Below are 25,509 nucleotides of genomic sequence, written 5' to 3' on the forward strand. Positions count from 1 at the left end.
TGTTTTTCAAATTATATTTTGGTCAAGCATTTGTAATTAAGTATGCCTTAAAGTAATAAAATCTGAAAGTTGTTGTCTTTACTTGCCCCTAAGAACGTGACAATACATCACTGCATAAGTTGTTCAGGTGTTTGTCCAGTTGAGCTAAACATAACAACATTCTTGGGGCTCAACATTTAGTAAAATGGATTCCTAGGAGGACATAGAATCTGCCCAGCAATACATTCCAGATTAGATTCAGACAGAAGTACCAGAAAGGTTCCAACATTTATTTCACCATCATTTACATATTACATGACTGTCCATCTGGACATTGGTTACCATGGAGACAACCACATGGTTTATCACACACATCTGTACATTGCTCTCTCCTTGTACATGTTGAACAGAACACATTAATGAAGTTGTTCCACAGAAATATCACTCTCTTCACAAACATTATCCACAATAACTTGTCACTACCATGTGACAACACATCTGTCCTGCAAACAAACAGGATGTATGAGCTCCTGGTGCTCTCAGCTGTTGCCAGCTGTGGGTGGCTGATCATGCAACACTGACAATGCAAGGTCAGACCACTTCTGCTCCTGTTCCCGGAGAGTCTCGGTGGTGGGGCCGTTGTCTGGCTCTATCTCGGGCAGCTCCAACTGAGGCACCATGATGTCTTCCATCGGCAGTCTGTCTTCACGCCACTTCTCATCTATGATGTCCATCAGACGACCATCTCGCTGCACTTCACTGTCCATGGTGCACACCTGAAACACAGAACATGGAGCACACCTGAAACATTGAACATGGAGCACACCTGAAACACAGAACACGGAGCACACCTGAAACATTGAACATGGAGCACACCTGAAACATTGAACATGGCACACACCTGAAACACAGAACACACCTGAAACACAGAACATGTAGCACACGTGAAACACAGAACATGTAGCACACCTGAAACACAGAACATGTACCACACCTGAAACACAGAACATGGAGCACACCTGAAACATTGAACATGTAGCACACCTGAAACACAGAACATGGTGCACACCTGAAACATTGAACATGGCACACACCTGAAACACAGAACATGGTGCACACCTGAAACATTGAACACGGAGCACATGTGAAACACAGAACATGGAGCACACCTGAAACACAGAACACAGAGCACACCTGAAACACAGAACATGTAGCACCCCTGAAACAGAACACGGAGCACACCTGAAACACAGAACATGTAGCACACCGGAAACATTGAACATGTAGCACACCTGAAACATTGAACATGGAGCACACCGGAAACACAGAACACACCTGAAACACAGAACATGTAGCACACCGGAAACACAGAACATGGAGCACACCTGAAACACAGAACATGGAGCACACCTGAAACATTGAACATGTAGCACACCTGAAACATTGAACATGGAGCACACCTGAAACATTGAACATGTAGCACACCTGAAACATTGAACATGTAGCACACCTGAAACACAGAACATGGAGCACACCTGATGAGAAAAATTTGTAATATATGCTATAAGTATTTAACATAATGTTTAAGTTTCCAAGTGAAAGTGCTAAAATCATACACATAGAGTGGCTTCCAATACCTATTGTTGGGGATGACCTAGATCATGTAGATCTACCGTCGCTGATCGTGACAAATGTTTAAATGTGCTGAATTACTTACTTACTTTGGAGATTTAACGTGCGCTTTCCGACTGATGCGTATTTCGCACACGGGCCCGGCCAGGCCATTTAATGTGTTTCCGAAAGGGGCGAGGGTGGTCTGTGCAACCCAAGAGGGGGCTTTAGGGGTTGCTTATATAGAATTTGGGAATTTTGAGATTTGGAATAGATGGCGATGGGGTTGGGGAGGAGAACTAAGGGAGCTGGGTATGGTGGATGATTGTTTGTTTATGTGATTTTGATTTGGTAGGTTATTATGGTTTTAGATGCGTTTTATTAGTTCCGTTTTTATTAAGAATACGCCTAAGGCCTTGAAGTTTTCTAGTTTATTTTGTGGGTTTAGTATTGCTTCTAGAGTGAGAGCCTTGTTTAGATTGAGGGTGGTTTGTAATGCGGTTTGATGTGTTAGGTAGTGTGTGCAGTGGATGAGTGCGTGTTCTGGGGTTTCTGGTTGTTTGCAGTGTGGGCAGTTACCTGTAGTGTGTTTTTTAAATTTTTTTAGGTGGTTATTTAGGTTGGTGTGTCCTGTTTGGAGTTTAGTGATTACTCTGTCGATTTTTTTTGATGGATGGAGAATTTTTGGTTTGGTTAGTGGCTTGCTGAGCACTCTTTTGATTTGGCTATTTGAGTTTAGATATAGGTTATGCCGTTTTTTTGTGATTTTTTGTTTGTTAACACTTTTAATTTCTGATTTTGAGATGGGTAAGTTTAAGCTTATTTCTGGGATTTTGAGGGATAGTTTAGCTGCTTTATCGGCGTTTTCATTACCGTATATTCCTACGTGGGCGGGTATCCACAAGAAAGTTATTTGTTTGCCTGCTTTTGTTAGGTCGTTGGAGCTTTTAAGTATTTGATTTATTAATTTAGGTCGGTTTTTGGTATTTTTGTTTTGGAGGGCTTGTAGTCCACTTAGGGAGTCAGTAAGTATTAGGATTTTTTGGTGGTTTTTGGATTCTTGATTGTGGAGGGCTGAGGCCATGCCCATTAGTTCTGCCGTGAATATTGATTGGTTATTTGGGAGTCGGAAGGATTGTGTGGTTTTAGTTGGTTGTGTGGTATGGACTCCGAAACCCGTGTGTTTGGAGGTCGGATCAGAGGATCCGTCCGTGTAAATGTGACACCAATTTGGCCAATTTTTGTGTATGTATGCTAGTGTGGTAGTTTTAGCTATGTTTGGGTCGGTTTGTTTATTTATTTGGCTAGCTAGTGTTGTGTCTATTTTGGGTATTTTAAGTTTAGGGGTGAAGATATTTGATTGTTTACAGTTTTGTTTAAGATTTTTAATTTGGTGTTCATTTAGGTAGTTTGTTATTCTTTGGGATATTGGGGTAAGTAAGGGGTGTTTACGAGCTAGAGCTTGGTTTTTAGGGCTGATGTTTTGGTTTATTAAGTTTTGGATGAGAGGGTTTGATTGGGACGCGGCCCAGAAATTTAAGCTTAGCTGTTCCCTGCGTAGACTTAGTGGCATTTCTCCTGTTAAGGCCTGAAGTGAAGTGTAGGAGGTGCCATGTTGGGTGCGTGTAATGAGTTTGAGGGCCTGATATTGTATTGAGTCAAGTTTTTTAGATAGAGAGTTGTTTAGGGTGTTGTATATGGAGCAGCCGTAGTCTAGTTTTGATCTAATTAGGGATATGTAGAGAGAGAGGAGAGTATCTTTGGAGGCTCCCCAGTTAGAGCGAGTTAGGCATCTTAGGGTGTTTAGGTCTTTACTGCATTTAGTTGTTAGGTTTGGGATGTGAGCATCCCAGGTGAGATGTTCATCGAAAATAAGTCCTAAGAATTTGGTTTGTTTTTGAAATTTGATTGTTCGATTGTTTAGCTGGAGGATTGGGGAGGCGGGTTTTCATGTTTTTATGTTTGAATACTATTCCTGTTGTTTTTTCTGAGTTAAGGGAGAAGCCCCATTTGTCAGCCCATTGTTGTATTTTATTAAGAGATTTTTGGAGTAGATTTTTGGCCATTTTCATGCTTTTAGATGCAGATGGCTCCATCATCCGCGAATTTTGATGTGTTTACTTTAGGGGATAGACCCTCGAATAGATCGTTTATCATTATATTGAAGAGGGTGGGGCTGAGGATACTGCCCTGTGGAGTGCCATTTTCTAGGGGACATTGGTCCGATAGAGTTTGGTCTATACCCACGGTTATTTTACGATTGTTTAAGAAGTCCTGGATGTAGTTTATTATCTGACCTTTGAGTCCTATTTTTTTTAAGTTTTTGTATTAGCCCATCGTGCCATACCATGTCGAAAGCTTTAGAGAAGTCTAAGAAGATGCCTGTGGTATATTGTTTATTTAGTTGTCCTGTCTTAATATCTTGTTCTAGTCGGGTGAGGTTATCTAGGGTTGAGCGGCCAGGAGTGAAACCGCTTTGATCTGGGTTTATGATGTTATTTTGGGTTAAGTAATGTTGTAATCTATTTTTAGCCATTGATTCCATTACTTTACATAAGTTTGAAGTTAGGGATATTGGTCTATATGAGTTAGCTTGATTAGCTGGTTTATTAGGTTTAGGGATTGGTATGACTAGGGCCTGTTTCCAGGGAGTAGGAACCTGTCCGTTTAGGTAGATGAGATTGTATAAATGTGCTGATAAGTAGACTCGTTTATATTGTGAGTCTTAGTGGCAATACATGCAATGCTGTTACTACTATTTTGGTTAACCCTACAAAAATAACAACTTGGCATACATTGTTGAAAGTGTGAAACGTTATCTTTGATCTTGATATTGTGAATAATTAAAATAACAATTAACAACCTGGAACTAGCCTTTTGTGACTAACATCCTGATTGGGTACAATAACCCAACTGCTGTCCTCAGTCCTATTCCACATGGAGTATACCCAGATCGTCTAATTTCCTAAACCAATTAATACCCACATTGTCTAATTACTGGTCAGCCCAGATTGCCATGTTGAGCAACGGGGAAGTCATAGCTGATTAAGCCTTAAAACAACACTGCTCTTAAGTGGGAATATTAGCGTTGTATAGCTTGCACATGAGTAAAGAATCTTAATCCACTGAGATAGGGAGATCAGTAAATTTTGCCTTTCTCAAATGAAGAGAAGGATATACACAGATATAAAAGGAAAATGTCTCGCCCTGTTCTCCATCACAGCCACATGGGCAACAACACTCCCAAACCTACAGGCAACCCCCGAACACCCAGTCAACAGGGAAACTACAGAAACTACAGAAACCACTCAGACTCTCGCACCCAAACCCAGCATGCAACCCACCACCGAACAGATTGACCAAACTAAAGACAACTTAACCGAAGAGGACGAGTACACATCCTCAGAGGAAATAAACGAGCTTACCTTGTCAGCCCCAAAAACCAAAAGCTATAGAAAAAAACTCACCCAAAACGTAGCAAGCAAAAATCTAAACAACTTAGTCCTCCTACTAGCTTACGTGTTAAAGCAGTCTAACCCAGAAGCCAGCTCCAAAGCCTTCTTTGGTGTAGCACATAAACTAAAACTCGTCACCACCTCTTTCGACCGTTTCAGCAGCAACCTTAATAACCTACTAAAGTAAATACCTAAACCAAGCCTAAACCAAACATAAATCCACCCAGTTTCCCAATGGAAGGCCTAAACATTTTTCAATGGAATGCCAATGGCCTCGCCGGCCATGGTTCTGAACTCAAAGCTAAATTCAAAATAGATAAAGGTCCCCATGTAGCTTGTATTCAAGAAACCAAATTCTCACATAAAACTAAATTCAACCTACCAAATTATAACGCAGTGAGAACCGACAGGTCCAAAACCATGCCAGGCAGAACAGGAGGAGGTCTAATCATCTACGTTAGAGAGGATATTAACTACGAGGAAGTTAAAGTAAACACTCCTAATCTAGAAGCTAATGGAATCCAAGTCACCATCAATAACCAAAAAATAAAAATCATTAACATCTATCACTCAACACTAAAACCAATTAAAGATACAGACCTAGATGTCCTTTACCAATTAGGAAATAAATCAACCATCTTCCTAGGAGACTTCAATGCCCATCATCCTACCTGGGGCATTGCAGATAAACTAGACAACCATGGACAACTAATATCAGAGTGGATCGAAAAAAATGACCTAATACTATTAAACAATAACCAACCAACTAGATACGACAAAACCCACAACACCATGTCGGCTATCGACTTAACAATATGTACGCCAGACTTAGCACAAAGTCTGATGTGGGACGTCCACCCAGTACCTCTAGGCAGCGACCACTTTCCCATAAATATAACCCTAGGAAATATAAAAATACCAAATCAAACCCCTAAACAGGAACCTAAATTTCAGTACAAAAACGCCAACTGGGACCAATTCCAAGAATTATGCAACGAAGCTAATCTAAACGATTTAGAAACAACAGACCCCGAAACATTCTGTCAAAACCTAACTAACTTCATAATCAACGCAGCCAAATCCGCAATCCCCTTCAAATCATCCAACCCAGGAAAACCCACTGTCCCTTGGTGGAATGAGGAAATAGAGCTAACTAGACTAAAACGCAAATCAGCTTTCAACAGAGCTAAACGAGACCCCTCTCATCTCAAAACAGCTCATGAACTAAACCACCAAGTGCAAAACCTAGTTAAAACTGCTAAAACCAAAAACTGGAAAAAATTCTGTGAGGAGCTAAATCACCACACCGACGCTAGGAAGGTGTGGCGCAAAATTCACGCCATCCGAGGCATCAAACGGCACAAAAAAAGCCCCAATATAAACAACTCAACTAACCCCACCCAAAAGGCCAACAACCTAGCCAAACACTTCTCTAAAGTTAGCAGCAACAGTAACTTCAGTAAGAAATTCCAAGATAAACTAAATAAAGAAACCAAATTCTCCAAAGAAAACAGACAAGACAACCTAGAAATAAATCAACCTTACACCATAGAAGAACTAAATCACGTACTAAACAATAGAAAAAAAGGAACAGCCCCTGGCCTAGACCTCACCTCTTACCAAATAATCAAACACTTACCTACCAAACTACTCCAAACTTTACTTAAACTATACAACCTAGTCTACCTAAACGGACAGGTCCCATCCTCATGGAAGGAAGCTCTAGTAATCCCAATACCTAAACCAAATAAACCAGCAGATCAGGCAAACTCCTATAGGCCCATCTCCTTAACCTCAAATCTCTGCAAAATAATGGAACTTATGACTAAAAATAGGCTACAGCACTACCTAGACCAAAACAACATCATAAATCCTGACCAAAGCGGCTTCACTCCTGGCCGATCAACTCTCGATAACCTTGGATATAGATATAGAACAGGATATAAAAACACGACAGCTAAACAAGCAATACACCATAGGCATATTCCTCGACTTCTCTAAAGCTTTCGATATGGTATGGCACCACGGGCTAATACAAAAACTAAAAAAAATAGGACTAAAAGGTCAAATAATAAACTTCATCCAAGATTTCCTAAACAATCGCAAAATTACCGTGGGTATAGACCATACACTATCGGACCAGTGTCCCCTAGAAAATGGCACTCCCCAGGGCAGCATCCTCAGCCCAACCCTCTTCAATATAATGATAAATGATCTATTCGAGGGATTATCCCCTAAACTAAACACTTCAAAATTCGCGGATGACGGAGCCCTATGGATCCGCACTAAAAGCATTAAAATGGCAGAAAACTTAATCCAAAAATCTCTAAATAAAATACAACAATGGGCAGACAAATGGGGCTTCTCCCTTAACTCAGATAAAACAACAGGAGTAGTATTCAAACATAAAAACATGAAACCTGCCTACCCAATCCTCCAGCTAAACAACCAAACAATCAAATTCCAAAAACAAACAAAATTCTTAGGACTTATTTTCGATCAACACCTCACCTGGGAGGCTCACGTCCAAAACCTAAAAACTAGATGCAGCAAAGACCTTAACACATTAAGATGTCTCACCGGCTCTAACTGGGGAGCCTCCAAAGATACTCTCCTCTCACTATATACAACACTAATTAGATCAAAACTAGACTACGGCTGTGCCATATACAATACCCTAAACAACTCTCTTTCTAAAAAACTTGACTCAATACAATATCAGGCTCTCAAACTAATTACACGCACCCAACATGGCACCTCCTACCCCTCACTTCAGGCCCTTACAGGAGAAATGCCACTAAATCTACGCAGGGAACATCTAAGCCTTAACTTCTGGGCCGCGTCCCAAACAAACCCTCTCATCCAAAACCTAATTAACCAAAACATTAGCCCAAGAAACCAAGCTCTAGCTCGCAAACACCCCTTACTCACCCCAATATCCCAAAGAATAACTAACTACCTCAATGAACACCAAACTCAAAATCTTAAACAAAACTGCAAAAAATCAAATATCTTCACCCCTAAACTCAAAATACCCCAAATAGACACAACGCTAGCTAACCAAATAAATAAACAAACCGACCCAAACATAGCTAAAACCACCACACTTGCATACATACACGAAAATTGGCCAAATTGGTGTCACATATACACTGACGGATCTTCAGACCCGATCTCCAACCACACAGGCTTCGGAGTCCATACCTCACAACCAGTTATATCCACACAATCTTACCGACTCCCTAACAACCAATCTATATTCACGGCCGAACTTATGGGCATGGCCTCAGCCCTGCATAACCAACAATCTAAAAACAACAAAAAAATCCTAATTCTCACTGACTCCCTTAGTGGACTACAAGCCCTCCAAAACAAAAATACCAAAAAACGACCTAAATTAATAAACCAAATACTTAAAAGCTCCAACGACCTAACAAAAGCAGGCAAACAAATAACCTTCTTGTGGATCCCCGCCCACGTAGGAATTTACGGCAATGAAAGCGCCGATAAAGCAGCTAAATTATCTCTCAAAATACCAGAAATAAGCCAAAACCTACCCATCTCAAAATCAGAAATTAAAAGTGTAAACAAACAAAAAATAACCAAAAAATGGCATAATCAATATCAAAACTCAAATAGCCAAATCAAAAAAGTGCTCAGAAAACCACTAGCCAAACCTAAAATCCTACACCCCTCTAAAAAAATTGACAGATTAATTACAAAACTCCAAACAGGACACACCAACCCAAATAACCACCTAAAACAACTTAAAAGACACACCACAGGCAACTGCCCCCACTGCAAACAACCCGAAACCACAGAACACGCACTCATTCACTGCACCCACTATCAAACACACAGAACCACACTACAAACCGCCCTCAATCTAAATAAAGTTCCTACTCTAGATGAAATACTAAACCCTCAAAATAAACTAGAAAACTTCAAGGCCCTAGGCGTATTCCTAATCAAAACAGACCTAATTAAGCGCATCTAAAAATTAATTAATCTACCAATTCAAAATCCAATAAACATACAAACACCCACCTCACCCGGCTCCCTTAGTTCCCTCCTCCACCCACCTCGGCATTTATTCCAAATTTAAAAATTTCAAAAAATCAATATAAGCAACCCCTAAAAGCCCCCTCTTGGGTTGCACACACCACTTTCACCCTACTCGGAATACACTAAATGGTCCGACCAGGCCCGTGTGCGAAATACGCTGTAGTCGGAAAGCGCACGTTAAATCTTTTATATCAGTCAGTCAGCCCTGTTCTCCTTTGGTCAGTCAGTATTCACGGCTGAATTGGAGGCAATTCATCATGCACTCAAACTCCGGAACTCCCGGAAGCAAAGGCAGTCGTCCTATCAGACTCGCTAAGTGCACTTCAGGCCATCAGTGGCAGAAACTCAAACTCCAGGCCAAACACAGTCAACAATATTCTATACAAATATACAAAACTATCGGACCAAGGGCAACAGATGGAGCTGTGTTGGATCCCCTCTCACATAGATATTCATGGAAATGAAAAAGCAGACTCACTGGCGAAGCTAGCTTTAGACAAAGCGGATATACAGCCTATTCCCTTTAGTAAACTAGAGATAAAAAGCAAAATCAAAGCCTCCATAGCAAAAAGATGGCAAGCCCAATGGGACGCAAGTAAGATCGGCAGATGGCAAAATTCAACCCAAGGTCCAACAAAAGCCAAACTCATACTCAAATGAAAGGAAAATTGAAACTGCTATCTCACGCCTCAGACTTGGTCACATAAAGCACTACGACAAGGTTTGTTCATCTTGCAATCAGGCTGAAACCATTGACCACCTGTTACTAGAATTTCAAGACCATGCCCCAGCCCGAGCTAGGTTAAAACAAGAATTGCAGTTAGATCCGCTATCTGTCATAGATCTCCTAAAGCCAAGAGATGCAATAGCGAAGGCCAAACTAACTCTATTTCTGAGAGATGGACAGCTGCTCGAACGTATATAAACAGAGCAGCCAAGGATAAAAATGAAATCATATCAATATAAGAAAATAGAAATCATATCAATGCAATAAAAAGAAATTATATGAACACCGAACTCATAATAGATATGTGAACCCTTCTCACACACAGGAGTCCCAACGAGGGACAGGTCAGCTGAAATTGCCTAGGCAGAAGGCGACCTCTTAAACACCTAATGCAACAACAACAACCTGTTCTCCATAATCAAAATGGCAAATGTTCTAGTGGCAGTCTCCTTTCTACCTCATCTTTGGGGAGGTAGATATGCTTATCATGGAGGTTACAAGAGTGAACAGACAGAAGAATGATGCAGTCTACTGGAGGTGTACTGAGGCTACTTGCAAGGGAAACATTATAACAGTTGTGAACAGACTAGTAAAGATCGGCCCAGACCACAATCACAAATAAGCTCCCATCTCCATCATGTTGATGCCTTTAGAAGCAAGCTTCTTGATCGTGCCAGAACTGAGACTACGTCTATCCCACGTATTTATGCTGATGAACTGGCCAACGTCAGACGACATGCTGATGAAGTTCCTGAGTAATATCTCTGCCATTTTCAGACTTTTTGGAGAAAGACAGAAGAACATACCCAGACTTCCAAAGACCAGATCAACAGTTCCCTTGGAAGAAGGCTGGACAAAAACTGAAGCAGGAGAACAATTTCTGATTGCTGACCATGGAGAAGATGACAAGATTCTTATCTTTGCCACAAGAGAGAATTTAGAACATTTGTGCAATGTGGACATCATGTATGCTGACAGAACTTTCTTTTCATCACTTTGTTTGTTTCTACAAACATACTCCATCCATGCAGAGGTTCAAGGAATTATGTATCCATTAGTTGGCACAGCAAAATGGACATCAGCATGAGCCAAGAGGGCTGGCTGTCTTGTCATCCCTTCATTCAGTAAAGTGGACTGTTCCAACTACCCACATAACATAAATATAAAACTCATCCAGGCATGGCATACCCACATCACCTAATTGTATTTTGGTACCTTGAGCGGAGACATTAGGCGATCTGGGAGGAAAGTGTGAAGTGTTATCTTTGATCTTGATAATGTGAATAATTAAAATAACAACCTGGAACTAGCCTTTTATGACTAACATCCTGATTGGGTACATTAAACCAACTGCTGCCCTCTGTCCTATTCCACATAATGAATGCCTGTCAGTGATTATTTGTGACATCATCAGTGTTGGTACTGAAAGTGCATAAGTTGACACAAGTTGTGGACATGGTGATCAAATATGAGCAGACAGAAAAAGGCCAATAATGCGATTAAAAAATCCAAGGCAGAAGCAGTCAGACTGAAAGTATAAAACTCTGCACAGTTTGTACATTGTGTTCAAGCCCTTCAAGTACCAAATGATTTCAGGACATTAGTTGACCTCCAATGTGACATGCATCAACCAAGTCAGCGAGCCTGACCACCTGATCCTGTTTCACTGCATTGGTACTATAACAATCAGGGGTATTTCCAAATGATGAGCTCTGCAGTTCTTTTTGTCTGTTTGTTTAAGCAGAAGAAATTAATTAACATGCACCCTTTGTAGAAATCTTTATAGATCACGGTTAACCATGTTAACCAATCAGTGTTCAAAAATGGGTAAAAACAAATATTGCCTCCAAGTTTATTTTGCTGTCCTTGCAGACGGTAGCCCAGTCTCTTGCCACGCTCAGTTGCGTTGCGTATCATCCGGGTACTCACGGGGAAAAAACAATAACAAAGGCAACAACCAGTCCCGGGGAATTGCTTTATATCAGGCAGTTAACTCCCTTGTCTCGGGAAGATGTCAAGGAGATAGAAAAACTTATATACTGTCAGATAGACATATTACCATTGATGAACTTGAGGAAGACACTTGTCTAAGCCATGGATCCATTGAAACTATAATTCATGAACAATTACAGATGAATAAGATATCTGCTCGCTGGATGCCAAAGTTTCTGATCTTTATCGTAATAATTCAATATTTACTTGTAATCAGTACATCTAATAAATCCTTATTGAGTTATGTTTTTTCTATTATATTTGTCTACAAGTTCACCGTGAGGTTTGTCTACCAGTTGGGAGTGGCACAGGCCCCTGAAGCAGGATAGTGATATCACTACACCGGACCAAAAGATCAAAACATGGGTCCGGCGTTTCAGTAATATTACTGTCCTTCTTCAGGGGCCTGAGGGGAGTGGCTACTAATTGGTTTGGTTACGAACTCAACTACAGCTACGTCTAAACATGCACCAGATCTTGGTATCTTATTTCGGACAAATTGACAAACATACCTGACAGTTACTGCTCAATCGCGAGTGTGGTCGTTATCTATATTGCGCCATTTCAGTGTGTATTAGGAGACGGCGCCAAGTTAGTTTTGGCCTTCACCTTGATCCTTGGTTAACTGGTTCCACTACTGGTTTGCGCACTAAGCTTAACGCTCTTATCCTAGAAGACAGGGGCCAGGTTGTTGCCGTGTCGAGGAAAAGCTTCGAAAATCCCTGTTTCATTTTAAGAAATGTTGAACTAAGATAGTGAAATTATGTATTATTAGAGGGATTTTAACACTGTTATAACTATCAATTCAGGAAAGCCATTGTCCAAATGGACATTTAATTAAAAAAGCTAATTACTATGTAGCATTGACATGAATATACCATGACATGTATATACATATATCTCCATCACTTAATTGCCATTACACCCGTGAAGATCCGAGTTAGAATTGGTTTTCAGCAACCCGGCCATGCTTTCAGTAAGAGGCAACTACCTGTGGTGTCTGGGGTGAACATCCCTCTTTTTGGGTACGCTCTTGAGTGGACAAATTATTACAGACCGCCGTCATATAGCTGGAATATTGGTGAGTGCAGCGTTAAACAACGTACAAAAAATAAAAAACCCACACAAACCCCAACAAAAACAACCAAAAAACAACAACAAAAACAGTTGCCATTATTTGACTGTCATCCAACCTGTGCTACTACGTCACTTCAAACATACTACTGTTTACCATTTATTAAATAAACGACCAGTGCTAGTTGTTTATCGGACAATAAAACACTGCAACGCCCCTCATGGTTTATTCTCCCTGAAGTGTTTAATTGTACGATAAACAACGACCACGACTCGGTCGTTTAATTCTTATATGATATATCATCAACATTATGTGTAGCCTCTTTAAGGATGTTGATAAAATGTACAAGCTTTAAAAATATTTACCCAAACTTTAACAATGATGACTCCCTGAATAGAATTCGACGTCGGAAATGTCGGACAAGTCCATTTTATACACAGGTGGGTATTTCCCGCACATTCTCACACTCCTCACGTCGATTACCTGTACCATTTCTCCCAATACCAATTTTCATATCTCTCCCACTTTTGCCATCTTTCGGTCATCGCGTTTATTTGTGTTGCCCAGCTACATCTATGGGGAACAACTCACTAGACACTCCCCTCTCAAAAATACCCCCGTCTCCCTCCGTCGTATGTGACTAGCCCGGACACGATTGTTAACGTTCTTTTTACGTTTATTCCACATTGACAAAGCAAAATAATGATTTATGGTCATTTATGGAGTTAATATCACTTCTAGCCGTTTATTTATCTCTCGAAAAACTGTAAATGTCTCATTTAACTCGTCAATCGAGGCTGTTCTTTTTGCAGAGAGCCATTTTTGTTACTTGACCAGCGTGTATTCTTTCGCTTCTCTCAGCGATCTCCCAGTATTCAATAATATTTTTTTGTTAAAGTTGGTTTTGTATATACTAGTATTCATATCCAAATGTATGATAAATAATTATCATGACCCTAAATATTTTTTTTATACTTTTGTTTATAATTGTTCAAGATTTTGAAAACAAGAAACTACTTTTTAAGTTGCAAATACAAGGGGTGGTGAACCGTCACTGTTTGTCAGGCAGGGAGAATTTACGTTTCAAGGATTTACATTTGTACTGAACTAGCTTAAAATTTATTTTTCCGGTAGACAACTGCACAAAAAGTATATCATAAATAGGATATTCCATGTTTCTCGTGAAAGGGGAAAAGGTGATATTTTTAACTAGTGGCTACGCCACTCGTAAAAATATCTCCTTCCCCCGTCACTCGATGAGAGAAACATGATATTTCACTCGACACATAAAATATCCTCTATATCTACATTGTAGATATCACTGCAATGAAATTGCATCACAATGCTTTGCACAATTGTTACCATGACGTCACAAGCAAATGACATCACTAATGGCTCTGCTACTGAAGCTGTCAGCAGTACACCCTCGTGTCTTTAACAATATTTACCCGTATTTAAAAATTGATGATTCTCTGAATAGAATCCGACCACGGCAGTGTCGGACAAGTCCATTTTACGAACACGTGGGTTACGTTTGGTATTTCCCTCATATTCCCACAATCCTCAAGTCGATTATCTGTTCCTCATGTCCTAAAGCCGTTTGTCGTATCTCTCTCACTTTTGGAAGCGATTGTTCGACCACTGCGTTTATCTACGTTGACAGCTTCATCCATACAAACAAGTTCACTCACTAGAGACGTCATCAAGTTCCCCGCGCATGTTCCAATCTTAAAAAATGACGACATGACAGAACAATGTTTCACCGTGAAATAAGCCACGCCCCTTTGTCCTTTGCGATTTATCGCGAAACTTATATTGCACCATAAACAACTCTCACTCGTTTATTTCTTGAATTAAAGTCCAGTTTCCAGAGGTGACGCGAGCGCATGTATGCTCAACTTGCTCTGCAGGAACATCAGTTGTAGTTTGTTTACAATTGTATTCGAATAATATCATCAATGGGTGAGAAAGGTGTATTAAGAAATACCTCAGTAAGTGAATCACAATGACAATACATTTTTGAGGAACTATTCCGCGACACAGCTGGTTGTTGTATGGCTGTCAGTGTAAACATGAAGTCACGCGCACTACATAAAAAAAAAAAATTTTAAGAATTGACTTTCACTTTGTGTGAGTTCAATGGAGTGAGGGCCAAACAGTGTATGAACGTCGGAGCTTGTTCATTTGGGTGAGTGAGTTAAAATGTAGGTGTCCCAGCTCGTACCCCGACAGCGTGGGATATTAATAAATCAAATTTGTGATACTCGCTAAATCGCTCACTTAATCGAATTCGTGGTATATCTGTTCTTATATTGTTTAAAATCACAATCACTGGCGTTTCTGTCGATTACCTACAGCCCACGGCCATATGTAGCTGGAATATTGCGGCATTAATAAACAACAAACAAAGCATTACGGCGCAAGATATATTCGACATGCACTTTCAAGTGAGCTGCATACTTTGTGCACTCCAAGAGACCTTAAGCTGCGAACTACTATCTCTAGCTCTTGGACCGTCAAAATAAGGCTGCATAAAAATTAAATGTTTCTCGAGCACTTTTCCTCAAATGTGAGGAGAGCAGCAGGTAGGGCTTTATTTTGTGTTGAAAACACAAGGGATAAGGGAGGAACAAGAACCAAAGCCCCCAAGCAACAACTGTGCACACATTGCTTCATACAATGTCAGTTGTCCAGCATCTTATTATATGCATAACAGAGCATACTTCATCATGTTCATCAAGTTATGCGGGGAATTTGAAAAATATGTTGTTGTTGTTTTGGGCATTAAAAAATGACTGACGCACAGGGTTTCACTGAAGTGACGCGCCGACGCCCGAGGAACATTTCTTTTTTTATCCTAAGCGAGGAAAACTCCCAAACAGAAATATTTGAACAAGTAGAAGGTTCGTTCAAACAAATACTGTTGTACTTTGTTTGATTGTTTGTTTAATGAAGAGTCATTAAATGTGACATTAAACTTAATTTCAATGAAGTGGAAACAAGCCCAGACTGGTAAGCATGCGGTAGATGGCTGCGGTGGGTGCTAGACTAGATCAGGTCCCTCGATGACGCGTGCGTGTTTAGACTCGACCACTGTCATCTTGATCGATAAAACTCGCGGTTATATATTCTTGAGATGGATTGTTCAAAATTTAGTGAAAAGGATATATCGTTTGACGGAAATCGAATTCAAGGGTTTTATTATGTATTTCATAACTTAATTTGTCATGATTATAATTTCATATTAACGCTCCGAATTTCGACTACAGTCAAACACCATTTTACTGCTGTTTTTGTGATGTATTTAGAGATATAACTTCCTGTTTACACTGACAACGGTTGACGCGCGGCGAGGCCTTCCGACTAGGACATACATCTATCGCGTCTTTATCGAAATTCAAAGGGGTTTTTAGGATGTCGAAATGTGTCAAAGGCAAACTTAAAGATCCCCGGACATGTCGAATCTTCTTCTCCTCGCCTTTTGGTGGAATGGAGGAGGAGCGGGACGAACTAACGCGGAAATACTTCCCCCAGCTGCAACACCTGTGCAGCTCGCGAGGGGTGCAGTTTGTGCCCGTTGACATGCGGTGGGGCATTACATCAGAGGCTGCCGACAAAGCTCAGACCGTCAACATATGTCTGAAAGAGGTGGACAGATGTGACATATTCGTCGGATTCTACGGACAGGTGCGCAGACGCCTGTTAAAGAATATATGGTCTTTGGGGTCAGCTGATTACCGTATATAATGTAACAAGGGTTTTTGCGAGCCGCTATATCTTGCCATCAGAGACTATAACGGTATATATATGGTCTCGGTTACCATGTAGAGAAAAATCGCGTTTCCAATTTTTTATGTTTTATTAGTTTCCATTCCCCCGCAAGATGTCACCCATCAACATTAAGACCCAAAATTATTTTTACATGAGAATATATCAGAAATATATGTGTTCAATCACAACCCTATACCTCCCTAACACATTTGAAAATATATAGGGAATGCGTTGGATCAGTGTAGCATTGTAGTAATTTTTCAAATGTATCTAACTAAATTAATCATTTATCTAACTTATTTGATGACATATGGTTTGCCGATATACATTTGGAAGTGACAGGTAAATAGTTTTATTCTACCCTGCAGCCCTTGGTGCCGTATCTGATGTATCTGTAGACACCAGCAACATTACATACTAAATCACTCATCTACCTGAATTGGTGATATCACAAAATGGATTACAAGACGTCAAAAAATTCCTAACCTTAAAGGAGGAGGAAGCAGTAAATGGTGCCTAGCTCCTTGGTTGTGTTATGCACTCCACAAGGCAGAAACAGAAATGAAAACATACATCAAGCACTCCACAGCTTCACAATATTCAAGTTCCCACTAATAATGAATAAGCCTATGTACCTACCTTTGTTAATATTTAATGCAAAGCCATGATACTAGGATTTTAGACTTTTAATTATCATAAAATCCTATTTCATTAATTACACCGGAAATGGATTTAATTATAAAATGTCCCACAATTATGACCTACTGTAACTGAAAATGCCCCAATTTTACCTAACGTCATGCAGGCCACAATCAATCATGTTTACATATGATGTCATAGCTAATTTGCATACTCACATAAACAAACGTGACATCTGACCATGTGATCCTTACTGCTGTCAACTCACAGGATTGAGTAGCGCCACAAGTCACTGCAGATATTGGGGGTTATAAAGTCCAGGGCATATATTTAGAAGACAATAATGATTGAGATGAGAAAACACTTGACATATTGTTAACTATATTTAGAGAGTAGTTTGATACACTGAATGTCCTTGTCGGTGCTAGTATTGATCAGTGCAATATCTGTGTCAGTTACAAAGTCAGAATACTGATGGTGGCACAGCTCACAATAATGTCTCCCCCCGAAGTTGACAGCTTCAAAGGCCAAGACCAAATTACTCAATAAGACTTCAGGTGACTTGCTCCCTTGTTGATGAAATGTTTTAGAAATATTATCATGTTAAGGGCATTTCTATCCAGTACAGCTCATACAACATCACCCCTTGTCTATGGCAGTATTGTTTCCCTTTCTTCACAGCGGCTGTAACTAGTGCTCCCCTGGTAGTGTTCATGCAAGCCTGTTGAACATCACCTGATTTTGATCCTCCAAATCTCATGGACTTTCCACAGCGATGTTTTTCACAATCTGGAAATTTGCCACATTAATCATATGTTAAGTTTGATTTACTTATTTTTTCTCAGTTTTCATGGTAGCATGATTTTATTCTTGTATCATGATGTCTTAGCATTCCAGAGCAATGTCTCACACTGTCTCGCAACTGGCTTTGTTCACATAGAGAGGTTACTGTTTTTGATGTGTTATTAAGATTGGATCTGAACACAAAGAGTGAGGTTTGAAATGTTAAGTTTACATAATGCAGGTAGGTACTACTTTCAGTGTTAAATAACGAACATGGTGTCTTCCCTTGTCTATTGCTGATTTTCTAGCAGGGTGTCGCTCAGGCCTTTCACAAGTGCAGGCAACTTTGGAAACATTAATTGCAAATTAATGTGTGTGAAGACATGATGTGCAGAGTATCCATATCTGTGCTTGTGCTTTGTATCTGTGGCTTGGGGTCTCTCCACAATAGGAAACAGTTGGATATAATATATTTTACCTTCTTGCATTTTGTCGCTGTCTGGGACATCTGACTGCGTTTCTTGACATTATGTCAGGCCAGGCAGATTAAACAAATGTGATTTTTCATAGACTAGAGTAGCTTCCCTTTGATAAAGGGAAGTTACTCTTGCAGGCAAACCAATGGATTCCCAGGAAAGGCAATCACTGACACTGAAACATTATGTGTATGCAACTTTCCTTTTGCTTATATGGTAGTTACGCCTCTGTCTAAACAGCAAGTTTCAGTTGGAGATATACTGACTGACTGACTGTTCCACAGTGTTGAGTGTGTTGTTGCTTGCCATGGCCTCTGACACACAGTGTGGTTGGTTTCCAGAGGTATGGGTGGCACGGCCTCCAGGACAAAGCTCTCCAGCAGAACATAGACAACGCACTGAGTCGATTCCCCTGGCTGAAGGACAAGCGGAACTGTAGCGTGACGGAGCTGGAGTTCCTGCACGGGCACCTCAACAAGCCCGGGGCTACTCCAGCATGCTTCTGCTTCAGGGATAAGGTAGGATCAAACTGGCCATCTTGGCTTGTTGTTGACCTTCAATAGAGAAAAAAATGTCTCGCTCACCACATGTCCAAGTGAGCCTATGTATGGCACATTGCTAGTGTAGTAGGCATTTCCCAGGAGAGAGTACATGCCATTATCACAGACAGTTGGACTATGTGACGACAGTATCAGCTGGTTGGGTTCCAAAGCTTCTGACATCTGATCAAAAACGCACAGGCGCAAGATGTCTTGTGATGACCTAGCTCTGTATGAGGCTGATCTAGAAGGTTCTTGCAGTGATGTGTGACTATGGGTGAGGTTAGGTGAGGTGAGGTGAAATGGGGTTAAACACCACATCCAAGATGATTGCACTTATATAGCGGGTACATTGTGTGTGTGTGTGTGTGTGTGTGTGTGTGTGTGTGTGTGTGTGTGTGTGTGTGTGTGTGTGTGTCTGTGTGTCTGTGTGTGTGTGTGTGTGGCTTAATGAGGACCAAGGTGGCGGGGTGTGATCTGTTTGTGTCGCTATAGCATCACACTCCTGTAATAACAATAAATAGGCAATAAGTATTAATAAACACATTTAGCAAAAAAATAAAAGACAATTCAAATGTCATAGTCAAGTCACTGCATATGTATATATGATCTGCAGCATTGTAATTGCCTAATAGGTTAATCACATTAACTCATAAACAAACAGCTATATATTACCTACCAGGTGAACATTACTGATAGTATATGAATCATTTACACAGGTGTGATTGAAATAGGCATAAATATAAGATACATGTAGAGATTGCTGCAGTGCATCAGGTGTTCCCGGCCATATAATGTCACATGCAGAGGTTTAGGAAGTGTTGTACTTATCTTTGGAAATCACAAAGAAGAAAGTATCTTTAAACGGTCAGCACCAGGGAAAAACTAAGGCAAGAAAACACATAACTGGGCCTGTCAGGTAGAACTTGGTATAAATATCCACTACATGTATTACTACCAATAATGTATAAAATAATTGATTACAAGTCCTATGTAGATAACACAAGAAATGTCATTCTTAAATATGTTTTGGCAGCAAATATAAATCTTTCTGGTCAAAATGTTGGCTGGGTTATATAAAACAAACTTTTTATATAGTAAACACAAAAAAATGTAAAGAATCTTCTGTAAATAAACTGCAGTTCAAATGTAAAAATATGATCGTGCATTCATGAAGAGATTCCCATTTATCCAACAGCAAGGTAAGAACATACAGGTTGGCTTACATATTGTAAAAACAAAGCTCATAGGTCACATTTCTCAAAACCTCGTTTAAGTAATCACAAACTACAAATTGAAACTGGTAGATACACAAAAACACCAACCCCATCGGAGCAACGTCTGTGAAACATGAGACGTCTCTGAAGATGAGCAACATCATGCACTGTCTTGTATAAAATACAACCGAGAAAGAGAATCACAAATAATCCTGATAATCCTGATAAAGAAGTTGAAACAGATGCCAAGATCTGTTGTCATATCTACAATTATAAACAAATTCCTTGTATGTTCAACATTCCATAGTTTGGCTCAATTCTCATAGTGTTTCCATATCATTATAAAACACTTGTACCTTCTTTGTATTTTGAATGTACCTATGTGTTTTACACTTATTGTGCATATATTTTGTAGTTTGTGATAGTGTTATATCGCCACTGTTTCTTCATGGAATGTTATACAACACATATCACATCTAAAACATCTTTGTAGTATGATAGTTTGTTACGGTTGTGTATGGGGGCATGGTTGACCCAATCGCCTAAGGTGCTGCATTCACTATGCAGAGTTGTGTCCCTTGGGCATGCCAGAAACCTGACAGTGTGTTTGAATCCTGGTTCGCCCTGATTATGTTGTCAGTACTATACCCGGGTTTCACCAAAGTGTTGAACGCCTAAAACCTGAATTACCTCGGGCGTTCCTCCCACGTCAAGCTGACACGCTGTGATATAAGTGGAATACTATTCAAAGTGGCGTTAAACCCAACTCACTCACTCACCCATTACACTCGTCTACAGTTCTGTTTGGTTAACTTGAACTGTGTTGTGATTACTTCCAGTTTAGATGTGAAGTATGAGTAGAAGAATGTTTCTATGTTCAACCCAAACATTCTGAACATTTCATGCAACCGTATTATTTTTGTAGGAAAATAATTGCAAACTACAGTCCAACCTGTTGATTTCCTATGTATTCAGAAGCTCATAAACGGCTGTACAATCTGTCTGAACTGTAAACTGCCACATACAGTGAATTACTTGAAACAATACTGTGCTCAACTGTGTACAGCAAGCACCATACGTGTGATTATGAAGACAACTAATTACAATTTTTTTCATATCAAACCCATTGTGTTACATTTGTTGTTTATTGAACAAAGTCATACTTTATAGAAGCCTAGTAGTGCAGTGTGAAGGGAGAAAGATTCAGTGTGCGTTACATGCTTGACCTGAATTCCTCACTGGAACCTTTCTTACTGGCTGTCTGAATAGCATACGAGATACATTGCAAAGGTAGTGCTCAAAAGAGCTATTCGGGTAAGGGAGATAATCATTTACTCTCAGTGATACAGCTTGAATAAGATACATGTACGATGTACAGCATTGCAAGGTCACGCGTGATAAAGCTCAATAATACGCCTATAGGTAAAGGAGATAATCGCTCAATGCGCAATAGTCTATTTTTATAAAATATATACTGGTTAACTTTAGCGAAGGAGATATATTTCCCCTAAACATTTTTACCTCTTTTAAAATGAAAATGAGCAAATTGCAAGGATTATCTAAATTACGAAACAAACTATAACAAAGGCCTACCCTGTGAGTAACACGGGAGAGTAGCTTTCAGCCTGAGTGACTGCCCAGCCTTCCAGTATGCAGTATTGTATGCAGTAACCTACACGATAAATAACATTCATACACAATCGAACATTGTTCATCATGAATACACAACACAGACAACATATTTATTTCCTAAATAGCATCATGTCCATATTTACAATATTCCGGGGAAAGACTTCCACTTGTACAATCCCCCTCCAAAAGTTATATATGTATCCTTTGTCGCTCAATCCTTTTAATCCCCAAAACGTTGAGGGGGGATACAATCTTACCTGTTAGAGATTATTACACATCAGATAGTAATACTGAACTGATAGTGACAAGTGGTCACAGGTGTTAAGATTGCTGGTGACATAGATATTCAAAATCACCAAACAAGACAAAAACTAGGTTTCAGTCCTTTGATGAAGACAGTTAAACAATTATAATAAAATGGAATAACTTGACTACCCCTAAAACAAGAATGAACTGACCCTATAACATGATTAAGCTATGAGAGTAATATACCTGAGATAGAGATAGACACAACTAATTATGAAACTTGTTGTAAACAAGAAGTAGTCTGTTGAACAACCCTATTTGCATATATACAACTCATAATAAAACCTAATTGGTACAATTGTGAAAAATGGTTGACTTGATCCCTGTTACATGAATACAATGATAGCAACCATTCCTTATTGGTGACATGGTCTGAGGACATGCCATTACGGGTCACGTCAGAAAGATCTTTCACAAACTTGGACCGACCACTGAAATGACTTACAAAAAGTCGACATCAGCAATTTAGAAAGCAGTTTTCTCGAGCTTTACGGCACTCGTTTGAACCTGGTGACTTCCATTTCAGACTACGCTTGAAAAATAAGATGACACAGTTCAATTAAAATTGTGAAAACTGAATAAACAAACATTCCGGAATATCTTATATATGGTTGAGATTGTATTGCAGTGCTTCCCAAGTACTGTGCAACGCCTCCTCTGTTCAAATGTAAGACGATAATTTTGACGGAATCAGTCATACGGGCTGTAACTGTCGTTCAGAATACCCCGTGTTAACATTTTGGAGGTTGCATGATTAGAAAACACATTCTGAATGTCACTTTCATGATCAGATAAGCGAAACTTCAATTGGTCGGATGAAAGGTTGTTCTGTCGTGACAGTTGTGGTATATGCATGTGTAGGGCTGACAGTTATGGTATATTCATGTGCAGGGCTGACAGTTGTGGTATATTCATGTGGGGCTGACAGTTGTGGTATATTCATGTTCAGGGCTGACAGTTGTGGTATATCAATGTGCATGGCTGACAGTTGTGGTATACTCATGTGTAGGGCTGACAGTTGTGGTATATTCATGTGCAGGGCCGACAGCTTTGGTATATTCATGTGTAGGGCTGACAGTTGTGGTATATCAATGTGCAGGGATGACAGTTGTGGTATATTCATGTGCAGGACTGACAATTGTGGTATATTCATGTGCAGGGCTGACAGTTGTGGTATATTCATGTGCAGGGCTGACAGTTGTGGTATATTCATGTGCAGGGCTGACAGTTGTTGTATATTCATGTGTAGGGCTGACAGTTGTGGTATATTCATGTGCAGGGCTGACAGTTGTGGTATATTCATGTTCAGGGCTGACAGTTATGGTATATTCATGTGCAGGGCTGACAGTTGTGGTATATTCATGTGGGGCTGACAGTTGTGGTATATTAATGTGTAGGGCTGACAGTTGTGGTATATCAATGTGCATGGCTGACAGTTGTGGTATATTCATGTGTAGGGCTGACAGTTGTGGTATATTCATGTGTAGGGCTGACAGTTGTGGTATATTCATGTGCAGGGCCGACAGCTTTGGTATATTCATGTGTAGGGCTGACAATTGTGGTATATTCATGTGCAGGACTGACAATTGTGGTATATTCATGTGCAGGGCTGACAGTTGTGGTATATTCATGTGCAGGCCTGACAGTTGTGGTATATTCATGTGCAGGGCTGACAGTTGTGGTATATTCATGTGTAGGGCTGACAGCTGTATATTCATGTGTAGGGCTGACAGTTGTGGTATATTCATGTGCAGGGCTGACAGTTGTGGTATATTCATGTGCAGGACTGACAATTGTGGTATATTCATGTGCAGGGCTGACAGTTATGGTATATTCATGTGCAGGGCTGACAGTTGTGGTATATTCATGTATAGGGCTGACAGTTGTGGTATATTCATGTGCAGGGCTGACAGTTGTGGTATATTCATGTTCAGGGCTGACAGTTGTGGTATATTAATGTGTAGGGCTGACAGTTGTGGTATATTCATGTGTAGGGCTGACAGCTGTATATTCATGTGTAGGGCTGACAGTTGTGGTATATTAATGTGTAGGGCTGACAGTTGTGGTATATTCATGTGTAGGGCTGACAGTTTGGGTATATTCATGTATAGGGCTGACAGTTGTGGTATATTAATGTGTAGGGCTGACCGTTGTGGTATATCCATGTGTAGGGCTGACAGTTGTTGTATATTCATATGCAGGGCTGACAGTTGTGGTATATCAATGTGCAGGGCTGACAGTTGTGGTATATTCATGTGCAGGGATGACAGTTGTGGGATATCAATGTGCAGGGCTGACAGTTGTGGTATATTCATGTGCAGGGCTGACAGTTGTGGTATATCAATGTGCAGGGCTGACAGATGTGGTATATCCATGTGCAGGGCTGACAGTTGTGGTATATCAATGTGCAGGGCTGACAGCTGTGGTATATCCATGTGCAGGGCTGACAGTTGTGGTATATTCATGTGCAGGGCTGACAGCTTTGGTATATTCATGTGTAGGGCTGATAGTTGTGGTATATCAATGTGCAGGGCTGACAGTTGTGGTATATTCATTTGCAGGACTGACAATTGTGGTATATTCATGTGCAGGGCTGACAGTTGTGGTATATTCATGAGCAGGGCTGACAGTTGTTGTATATTCATGTATAGGGCTGACAGTTGTGGTATATTCATGTGCAGGGCTGACAGTTGTGGTATATCAATGTGCAGGGCTGACAGTTGTGGTATATCCATGTGCAGGGCTGACAGTTGTGGTATATCAATGTGCAAGGCTGACAGTTGTGGTATATCCATGTGCAGGGCTGACAGTTGTGGTATATTCATGTGCAGGGCTATGATGATGGGAAAGCATCGAGTCTGGAGAAGGCTGGAGACAAGAAGGGAGCTGCCAAGTTCCAGTGCGAGAGCGCTGATGCCAGGAAGAGACTGGACAGTCTCAGACATAAAGTTGAGGCCACCAAAAACAAGGTTAGAACATGTATAATCTCCAAATCATGATCCATAACATGTCAGAAACACTGAAATGATTCATGAAGACTTGTACACACTGAACTTGCCTTGTTGTCCCCTGCCATGCAATAGCGTTAGGCGGGGACAAAGTATTCATGACTGTCCGTTTGTCTGTCTGTCCGTAAAAAGTGTTGGCATGATATCTCAAGAACCAGTTGATACATTTAATTCATATTTGGCACCAAGGTGTATATAGTCCAACAGGTTCAGAGGGTCACCGGTATCAAGTTA

At 40.3% G+C, this 25,509-nt stretch overlaps 2 protein-coding genes across 2 annotated transcripts in view; one reads left to right on the forward strand and one right to left on the reverse strand.

The window, feature by feature from the left end:
* Positions 1–264: 264 nt before the first annotated feature.
* On the reverse strand, positions 265–12,427 carry LOC139457766 (anaphase-promoting complex subunit 13-like). The gene is made up of 2 exons (XM_071239119.1): positions 12,342–12,427; positions 265–755 (listed from the first exon to the last, which is right to left on the reverse strand). The coding sequence occupies exon 2, from the start codon at positions 744–746 to the stop codon at positions 519–521; it is 228 nt and encodes a 75-aa protein (XP_071095220.1). The 5' UTR covers positions 747–755; positions 12,342–12,427; the 3' UTR covers positions 265–518.
* A 3,891-nt stretch (positions 12,428–16,318) lies between these two features.
* The window catches only part of LOC139457767 (TPR repeat-containing protein DDB_G0287407-like), a 62,078-nt gene continuing 52,887 nt past the window's right edge, over positions 16,319–25,509 (forward strand). The window contains exons 1-3 of the mRNA XM_071239120.1: positions 16,319–16,591; positions 18,915–19,091; positions 25,099–25,236. Of these exons, the coding sequence (XP_071095221.1) occupies positions 16,319–16,591; positions 18,915–19,091; positions 25,099–25,236 (588 nt within the window). The remainder of the gene's footprint in view (positions 16,592–18,914; positions 19,092–25,098; positions 25,237–25,509) is intronic.

This window comes from Haliotis cracherodii, unplaced genomic scaffold, assembly GCF_022045235.1.
Source record: "Haliotis cracherodii isolate W230 unplaced genomic scaffold, xgHalCrac1.p SCAF_12, whole genome shotgun sequence".
Classification (NCBI taxonomy): Eukaryota; Metazoa; Mollusca; class Gastropoda; order Lepetellida; family Haliotidae; genus Haliotis; species Haliotis cracherodii.